Source organism: Microtus pennsylvanicus, chromosome 22 (genome assembly GCF_037038515.1).
Source record: "Microtus pennsylvanicus isolate mMicPen1 chromosome 22, mMicPen1.hap1, whole genome shotgun sequence".
Lineage (NCBI taxonomy): Eukaryota > Metazoa > Chordata > Mammalia > Rodentia > Cricetidae > Microtus > Microtus pennsylvanicus.
Genome location: NC_134600.1, coordinates 26107664 through 26117266, shown reverse-complemented (window position 1 = coordinate 26117266; position 9603 = coordinate 26107664). Strand labels below are relative to the sequence as shown.

The 9603-nt window shown below is 42.2% G+C and overlaps 1 protein-coding gene across 6 annotated transcripts; it reads left to right on the top strand.

Moving 5' to 3' along the window:
* Positions 1-483: 483 nt before the first annotated feature.
* Mterf1 (mitochondrial transcription termination factor 1) lies at positions 484-8599 on the top strand. Of its 6 annotated transcripts, none has more exons than XM_075956145.1 (3): positions 484-566; positions 2923-3038; positions 4126-8599. In XM_075956145.1, exon 3 carries the CDS (start codon positions 4152-4154, stop codon positions 5286-5288), a length of 1137 nt encoding a protein of 378 aa, XP_075812260.1. In that variant the 5' UTR covers positions 484-566; positions 2923-3038; positions 4126-4151; the 3' UTR covers positions 5289-8599. The 6 variants fall into 6 exon arrangements, with proteins under 6 accessions (XP_075812260.1, XP_075812258.1, XP_075812261.1 ...); XM_075956143.1 differs by having other exon boundaries at positions 485-566; positions 2811-3038; XM_075956146.1 differs by having other exon boundaries at positions 491-597.
* The last annotated feature ends 1004 nt before the right edge of the window (positions 8600-9603 follow it).

Genomic DNA, 9603 nt, shown 5'->3' with positions numbered 1-9603 from the left:
TTTTCACAATGGCATCCCTTTCATAGGGACTTAAGCCTGCTCTGGTGTTCACAGAAGAAAATGCGGAGACAGGCAGAGCAAAGAACATTCAGGTGGCTTCACTTATCAAGTAAACCGATTATTGGTAATTTAAATTCCCAAAGAGAAACTTTTAGTCTTACAAGTACCAAACCAAACAGAAAAATGCAAAAGAAATTAATGACCGATAAAACAATCTAAGAGGAAGAGTGAGATAAAAATCCTAACCTGTTCCTTGGTACAGAGGGAATGCCAACCCCAGCAAGGTGAAGCCTTGGCCCGCCCTGCTTTCTAAACCAGCTCGAGGCCCTTGCTAGCATCCAGAACGGTCTCTTGCCGCCCCCTGCTGGGCAGCTAGGGTCAGATTCGCGAGAATTTAGGCCTGCGCCGCCTGGGGACGCAGATCCGATGACGTCACCCGCGCCCGGCTGGAGGCCGGAAGTTAGTCTTTACTTCCGCCCTTCCATCTCTCCTGGTCCTCTAGAAGCGGAAGTAAAAGGCGCCTGCCGCGAGTTTTGTTACCGCGCGAGTCCTATGTGTGGCTCCGGGTGAGGCTGGGAGCTGCTGCAGTGATTATAAGTGGGTCGCGTGTCTGTGCTCTACAGTGCCATTGCTAAAGGCCTTTGCAGAATTGCGCTGGGGATAAGGAAAGCCTGTGATGAGGAACTAAGGTGGTTTTGAGTGTAGACCCCTCAAGTCCTCTCCACTTCAGATAGCAAAAGGAGCTCGGATTGTGTCAGAATTTGTAACTTCAGGGACAGTGCCCACCCTTTACGTCGCTGTGTATGTGGGGGGATTAAGAAGAAAATGTATATGAAACGCTGAGTTCTGGTTACCCGTTGTGATTCCACTGCCTTTCCCCAGCTCGCACGGAGGTGGGCGTTTTGTTGCCGTTTTCTTTCCTTCATGAGTGAGAAATATTCAGTTTGCGGGAGGTACTGGGACTCACACAATCAATCTCTTTATTCTCTACCTCGCTGGTGATATCTCGCCTTTTCTTTTCCGGATTGGAGGTGCGATGGTAGAAATATCAGCTCCTTACCTTTTCTGGGATATTCGAAGTCTCCAATTGTAAGACAAATAAGATGTGAAGAAGCAGTTCTGTAAAAAAATTCTATACCTAAATGCCATGTCAGAGGATTGGCTGGATTGTAGTACCCCACTGCTAGGAATTACCTATTTTTTAAAAAATTACCTATTTTTTAAAAAGCCCGTTAGCTGTCCATCTGTGGGACAGAAGGGAACATAAATCCTTCTCAGACTCACTAATTACAGTCACCAATATTTTCATGTTATTCGCTAAACTTAGCATTACTTTTTAAAAAATGGTTTGAGTGGAAAATAGAAGTAAATATTTGTTATTTACTTTCTTAAAAAAGACAGCATTAGGCTATGCAGTCACCTTGCCGGAGGTTACAGGTTCAGCTCAACAACTCTTAAAAGGGAGATTGTGTTTATGCAAGACTTTGCTGTACAGCTAGGATTCCAGAAATTGACCCTATCTGAAGGAAAAGACAGTTTGACAGTATAAGTGAAACTCACAAAGGGTGTGTGTCTTATGAAAGTAGAAAGTACTGGCTGGGGAGGAAAGGATCTAATAAGGGGTTGGGGAAATAGGAGAATTATGGGGGGAAATAATATAGGGCATGTTTCTAATGTAGACTTTAGATTTATATAAGTTATCTATGTATGTGCATGTGTTTTACATAGAAGCAAAAGAGGAACATTGGAGGAGGAAAAGGACTATTATAGGGTGAAATCCATTATTTGTTATGTCAGTTAAAATGATGAAAAGACAGGGAAGACAAAGAGATTAGAATGGACTAGGATTCAGACAAGATTTCCTTGTTAGTGTTTGTGAGTGAAGCTGATGCACGGTTTGATGATTGTAGGGATAAGACAGAAGAAGACAATCAGCCCTCATGGTGCTTATCGCAAATGACGTTAATCAGAGGAGAGCTAGTTTGGGGGCTGCATAGATATGCCCAGTTCAGTCTTGTCCATGTTGAATGATTTAGACACTATTTGCTTGAGGATAAGTTATATAAAGAGAAACAAAATCTAATTGTGACAGATCTAACAGAAACCCTAACAGATTTTATTTTTAGCTGTCTTGGCATACCTTTTTGCTTACTTTTGGTTATCTGTATTAGAATTTCTCTCGAATATTCTGTGGCACATTTACCTGTTTACTATGGTATAATTGTGGAAAATTGACTAAACACAGAATTTTTTTAATTTTTTTTTTTTTTTTGGTTTTTTGAGACAGGGTTTCTCTTTATTGCTTTGGAGCCTGTCCTGGAACTAGCTCTTGTAGACCACGCTGGCCTCAAACTCACAGAGATCCGCCTGCCTCTACCTCCCAAGTGCTGGGATTAAAGGCATGCGCCACCACTGCCCGGTTTAAAAGCAGAATTTTCACAGGCTAAGACAAGTACAATTTAAGAATTATGCTGTTTTTTTCTCTTTATCTCACTGGATCTTACACTCTTATTTATAAAATTTTTTATAAAACTTGTCTGATTGTCATCTGATAGTGTTCTCCAGCAGAGGTCACCCAAGAGGATCTGGAAGGGAAAAGGTTGAACTGTACAAGCTAGAGCCTTTTGCCTTTTGTTTTTTTATGTATATTTTTTTATTAATTACTTGAGAATTTTGATTATATTCACCCCTCCTTCTAATCCTCCCACATTCCCATCCCATTCCATAACCGTTGAACTTTGTGTTCTCTCTCTCTCTCTCTCTCTCTCTCTCTCTCTCTCTCTCTCTCTCTCTCTCTCCTCCCTCTCAAGCCATTGAGTTCAATTGGATTTACCTATATACCTTTGGGTATATGGCCATCATTGGAGTGCTTGACCTACTAAGATCTACTCAGAAATAAACGGAGGACATGTTTGTACCTAGGTGTGATGGAGAAGAAGGTTTATTGTAGATATGAGGAAGAGAACAGCCAAACAGCCAGAGGCATTTGAAAGAGTTCAAGGTGGGCATGACCAGCAGACTGAGCCGGACTCTGTGAGGTGAGGAGATGGGGGGAGAGGGAGAGAGGAGAACCTTGTGTGGAAGCCAAGAGACCAGAAGGCAAAAATGCCCAGAAAGGATTAAAAGGGCCAGCGGAGCCAAATAGCTGGATTATATAGGGAAGAGCAACTGTGGGGAGGGCAGCCCAGCCCCTGGGCTGGATGGAGCATTCAAGGTAGGGTTGGGGTGTGGCAACTTGTAGGGACTGGGGCATGCTGGGAGAACATGGCAGCCAGGTTGGCTGTGACATGTTAATTTGGCACCTCAGCCAATTGTCCCAGATTTAAGACCTAAGAACCCTTAAATTGGAAAACCAGTTCCTCCTTTTCTGTTTTTGTATTGGAGATTGAGCTCAAGGCCTCATGCATGTTAAGCATGTGCTTTACCATTGAACACTCCATCCTGTTTTGAAGATGGAAATTAACTTAGAAATATTGCATTGCGGTCAGGGGAACAATTTGGTAAACTGAGATAGAAATTGATATTGGCAGCTGTTGTCCAGAGATTTGAATAGGTTAAGAATCACTGTGATCCATTTAAAGGGATCACAGAAATCCAGAAAAAGACACTGAAGATGGAAATTAGACAAATCGGAAGTGTTGTTTTTTTAGGGCTACATTTAGAGTTTGAAATCAAGGTAGTCAGAAGCAAAGACATCTACTGTCTGTGGGTAGGGGCAGGTCAGACATCTGCCGAGTTGAAAGGCAAGGTGGTAGTGAAAATGCCATGTAATAGGAAGAAACCAAGATGTAGAAACCAGAAAAAGACGGGTGGAGAAGTGATACTGGATGGACGAAACAGGCACAGCGAAGTGAAAAGAACAGTAAAGGGCAGGGCAGTTTGGGGCAGCAGCAGCAGCAGCAGTGATGCCGTTCTGCTTCTCTTTCTGTTGAGAGCCCTCTGTCCCTGGGGATCCAACAGACGTAGTGAGGCAGAGTGTGAGTGTAGAACCAGGAAAGTTGAAGGAATCGGTGTTTTCTGCTGGAAAGGCCCATTGTGGTTAAGGGATCCTAATATTGTCATAGGCTCTTTAACACAGGCATTCGTATAATATTGTATGCTAACACCGTATGTTATTTTACACAGCATTTGAAAAAACTTTGGGCTATCTGATGATGGCGTCAAGAAAAGTCTGGAGTATGGGAAGGAGCTTCCTCTTTGGTTCAAGAGGTTGGATGATCCAATATTCAGCAGAAATTTTTCTCAAGTCGGTTTCATTTCGGCCTTTTAGTGGGAAATGTGGCAGTGTGGACAGGGAACCTTCTGAGAATGAGGACCTGCTGAACAACTTGCTCACCATGGGAGTTGATATTGACTTGGCAAGGAGACGGCAGCCTGGAGTTTTCAACAGGGTGGGTACGAACGAGCAGGAGCTGAGGACATTCCTTCTTTCCAAAGGAGCGAGTGACAAAGTGATTGGTAGCATCATCTCAAGGTACCCACGAGCCATAACACGCACTCCTGAAGGTCTTTCAAAGCGATGGGAGCTGTGGAGGAAGATTATGGCATCAGACCTTGAAATTGTAAATATTTTGGAGCGTTCTCCTGAATCCTTTTTTCGGTCTAATAACAACCTAAACTTAGAGAATAATATAAAGTTCCTCTGCTCTGTTGGATTGACCAATAAATGTCTCTGCCGACTGTTGACCAGGGCTCCTAGAACCTTCTCCAATAGCCTGAATTTGAATAAACAAATGGTTGAGTTTTTGCAGGAGACCGGTGTATCCTTAGGTCACAACGATCCCACAGATTTTGTCAGGAAGATAATTTCTAAAAATCCTTCCATCTTAACTCAGAGCACGAAACGGGTGAAAGCTAACATTGAATTTTTGCAGTCAACTTTCAACTTAAACACGGAGGATCTGCTGCTTCTGATATGTGGCCCAGGAGCTGGAATCCTAGATCTTTCCAACGACTGTACCAAAAGAAACTATGCAAATATCCAAGAGAAGCTGCTCTCTCTCGGATGCACTGACGAGGAGGTACAGAAGTTTGTCCTAAGCTATCTCAACATGGTCTTCTTATCAGAGAAAAAGTTTAATGATAAAATAGACTGCCTACTAGAAGAAAAAATCAGCATTTCACGAATAATCGAAAACCCTAGGGTTTTGGATGCAAGCATAAATACTTTAAAAACTCGAATCAAAGAGTTGGTACATGCTGGGTATGATTTGAGTTCATCAAACATTGCTCTCCTGTCCTGGAGTCAGAAAAGATATAAAGCTAAATTGAGAAGATTAAATGGGTAGGGCAGTGCTGGAGGAGTCTCAGGAAATCGTTGCAGTCTAGTGTTATTTCAAAAAGCAAACATGTTATTTTTAAAAATATCTTAAAAATGTCTAAGATTACATTTATTTGTATATGTCTTTTGTGTGTATATATTTTTTTAGGGTGTGCATGTGCGTGTGCAAATGCTCAGGTGTGTGTGCATGCCATGGCACGTGGACATTGAAGACACATTTTAGGAGTTGGGCCTCCGTCATCAGGCTTCGAGGCAAAGTGTTTTACCCACTGAGCCATCTTGCTGGCCCACGAGTTTTGATTTTCACCACAGACATGCTATAGTGATTCTGTGGATACTTTGTTTATAGGTTGTAAGAACTCATAGTATGCTCAGCTATGGTCCTTCCAGCTACTTCTTCCTAGTTTAAGTTGATGTAACAGTCTATATATGGTGTGGGCTGTGGCTGCTGTGGAGCAGTAGTTCTGAATTCTACATTAGGACAATGTATCTGCTTTCACAGTTTCTGTCAGCGTTTGGGGCTATAGCTTAGTGGGTGAAAGTTTTCTCAGTACATGGAAGGACCTTGGTCAGATGCCCAGCACAGGAAAAAGAAATTGATGCTTTTACATGCATTAGTTCTGTTTATTCTCATTGTTTTCAATTCCAAGATTTTCTTTTATTTCATTATAGCTAATGTGTAATGCCTAGAAAAATAGTAAAATATGAGTTTCCATCATTTACATTTTTTTTTTTCATTTGAACAACTAGTACCCTTTCCCATGACAAAATTAACTATGGGTTATGTTTGATTTCTTTTATACAGTAATTTAGAAAGTAGAATAACGACTCCCCAAAGATGTTAATATCTTAGTTGCCAGAAGCATGAGGATATAGTACATTGCAGATGTGCTAAATTAAAATGTAGTTAAGAATCTCAGCACTTGGAAGACGGAGGCAGGAGGACTGTGAATTTGAGACCAGCCTGGTTTATAACCTTGAGACTGTCTCAAAAATGCTTAGGTGAAAAGTTTTAAAAAGGGGAGATGATCCTGAATTATTTGGGTGGTCTTTAGGTCATTTAATCAAAGACCATTAAAAATGGAAGAAGGCTGTAAAAGGTATCAGAGGAGGCAGTATAAGAAAGACTTGTCTGCTGTTTTTGGCTTTGATAGAGGAAGAGAAGAGCAGTAGGTAAGAATGTAGGCGCCTCAGGCAGAAGTATACTCTTTTTTAGGGACGGGCCTGTTGGCGTGTTGAGATTAGCCCAGGGGACCAGTATCCAGCTTCGTTCTATAGCACCACAAGAATAAATTTGTATCGTTTGAAGATTGTACCTGGCTAGCAGAAATTGTGTAGCAATTGTGATTGTAAGTGCCAAGAGTTATACAGGATGGACGGAAATATCATATACAATCATTGGGCACTAAAAACGTGGTTGGCAGGCATATATGGATAATGACTGTCCATCAAGACTAACTTTTCAAATAATAGGGTTTGAATGCAGTTGAAGTAGAGCCTTTTAAACAAAGCTTTAAATCAGATAAGACCTTATATAGAGGCACACAGACCACAGAGCTAGGCACATAGGCCCATAAACAGAAATAGGTTGCTGATGAAGGCTGGAGCCAATCTCCCCCTCTCCTCCCTTTCTCTCCCCTCCCCTCCTACCCTTTCCCATGATCCCATGCTCCCAATTTACTCAAGAGACCTTGTCTTTTTCTACTTCCCATGTACAATAGATCCATGAATGTCAGCGAAAGCCAGTTCTTACAAACAAACAAGAGCAACACAAACAAATTCCAAAATATTTTCTGTTGTTGTAAGTGAAAGGAGCATTCATATTTTCAGTGGATGTGCAGGAGGGTGGGCAGGAAGTTAAATCACAAGAAAGAAAAGTCTCGACACTGTCTTCCAGAGAGAAGACACGCTTTGGTCACTCTTCCTGTTGCTTTTCTTTTTATAGCACACCCATGCAAGCATATATTAACTGGGTATAGTCCCTTGGGAAAGTACCTTGCTCGTTGATGGGGATACTGGATATTCAAAATGTAGGTGGGGGAATTATTATTCCATATTACAACTTTGTAGCGAACGCAAAGCATGCATGCACATAGATTGATTAGTCTTTACACAACACTGCATTAAGAAAAATTTATTTGATTAATGATGCGGAAAGAGTAGGATTGCACAATGAATCTTTTATCTCTGTACCAAATTACACTTACAGTCCTTGCTAAAATATGGTTTAAATCAGAACCAAAATCTTGCATCTATTTTGCATTTCTTCTTCCCTTCTTACATAGCTAAGCTTTGTGAATTTTAAAGAAAAACAAGTGAAAACATGGGTCAGCTACATTTTTAAAGATTAGAAGAATTCAGAGGCTTGCGCATCTTTTGAGGGAGTAACTACGTAATTAAAATGAGCAAGAAGATACACATGGGGGCTGGAGAGATAGCTCAGTGCTTAGGAGTACTTGCTGCTCTTGAGACCTGGGTTTGGTTCCCAGCACCCACATCAGGCAGCTCACAACCCTCTTTAACTTTAGCCCTAGGGGATCTGATAGCCTTCTGGCCTCTCTGGGTACCTGTGTGCATGTGTGCACATACACACATTAGATAAGTAAAAGATACAAATGACTTGCTGATGATATTCTATTGGTAATTGTTTCCTCCCATTATCAAAATTAGTCCTCTCACAGCTCAGTGTCTCTCCAGGGTCCCGAGGCAATATGGGATAAACAGGAACAATCTTGAAGATCCTCCGTGCAGAGATGTGTTGGCCTTTACCACACTGTCTCTAAGCCATGAGATAGTCAGTCAGACTCGGGCCGCTGCTCTTCCTGGTACTGGAGATAATAGCCAAGAACCAATGGTTGAGGAACTTGTAGGTCCTAGGGGATGGATGATATCGAACTGCTCCTTAAATATACACCTGTGCCCACAGATTAGTGTCCAGCTCTAATTAATCTCAGCTCTCATCAGAGAAACTCCTTTGTGCAGTGCAGGGTCGTTAATGCGGAAATGCACAGCTAGTCTGTGGAGTGCTCAGCCATTACTGTAACATACGCCTTTCCTCAAACTCGGAGTATTTGGAAGAGGTGGTTGAAAGATTTTAAGAGCCAGAGGTTGGGGCGGGCTCGGGCTAAACAGTGTATTCTGGACATGGAAATGCCATTGTGCCCATGAGTACACAGCGGTTCTGGCTGTCTGCACAAGACCTGCACTAGATCAAGTCAGGCAGCATTCCAGTTCGGAGGGCGAAGGGTGCGCAAAAGTCCTCATTTCCAGCTGACAGGTAATTGACAGTTGATGGCTGCTAGCAGAGGGAGAGTTAGCTGCTCTCTCTCTCTCTCTCTCTCTCTCTCTCTCTCTCTCTCTCTCTCTCTCTCTCTCTCTCTCTCTCTCTCTCTCTCTCTCTCTCTCTCTCTCTCTCACACACACACACACACACACACACGGATATGATTTCTGGTAGGTAAGCCATGCTTCAGTGGATGGCTCCACACCAGTGTATAAATGAGCATCACAAGTTGGACTCAATGTGTTAATTAAAAAAACAGACATGAAATTGGGAAAAGGGTTGGAGGGGTGTGGACAGTGGGTCCAGGAGGCGAGGCGGTAGAGGAAGGAGTGGGTGGTGAATAGAATCAAAGTACATCGTATGTGTGGTGATCTTTTGAAAATAAATTCAAAAGCATTTCCAGCGGAAAGGGATTTATTCTCCGATAATGTATATCCATTGCTCGAATCTTTGAACAATACAGAGAGATAAAATTACAGCTAACATTGAAGTTGAGGCAATGTTCTTTTATTCTTAGTTCACAAGGATTTGTTTATTTAAATTAGGGATGAGTGGATGAATGATGACTTTTGAGAAATCCTTTTAAAACCATCCCTTTCAGTCCTTTAGTGAATGGCATCAATGGATTTTTTATATCATCCTCTGTTTTAATGAAATTTAAACTCTGCTTTTTTATCTCTAAATTTACTTCTGTTTTATTGTTAGTTCTTTAAAAAAAATTATTCTCTCATATTACATCCATCCCCTCCCTTCTCTCCTCCTAGCCCCTCCTCCCCGTTTCATTTCAGGAAAGGCCAGGGCTCCATTGGATAGCAACCAAACATGGCATACCAAGTTGCAGTAAGACTAGGCACCCCCCCTCATATTAAGGCTGGGTAACCCCGTAGGAAGAAAGGGGTCCCCAAAGCAGTCAAAAGACTTGGACACAGCCTCTGCTCCCACTGTTGGAAGTCCCACAAGAAGACTAAGCTAACAACCGTAACACATGCAGAGGGCCTAGGCCAGTCCTATGCAGGCTCCCTGGCTGTCAGTTCAGTTT

Excerpts from the sequence above, each read along its gene's own strand:
- Mterf1 (XM_075956145.1), top strand. The coding sequence starts at position 4,152 with ATGATGGCGTCAAGAAAAGTCTGGAGTATGGGAAGGAGCTTCCTCTTT.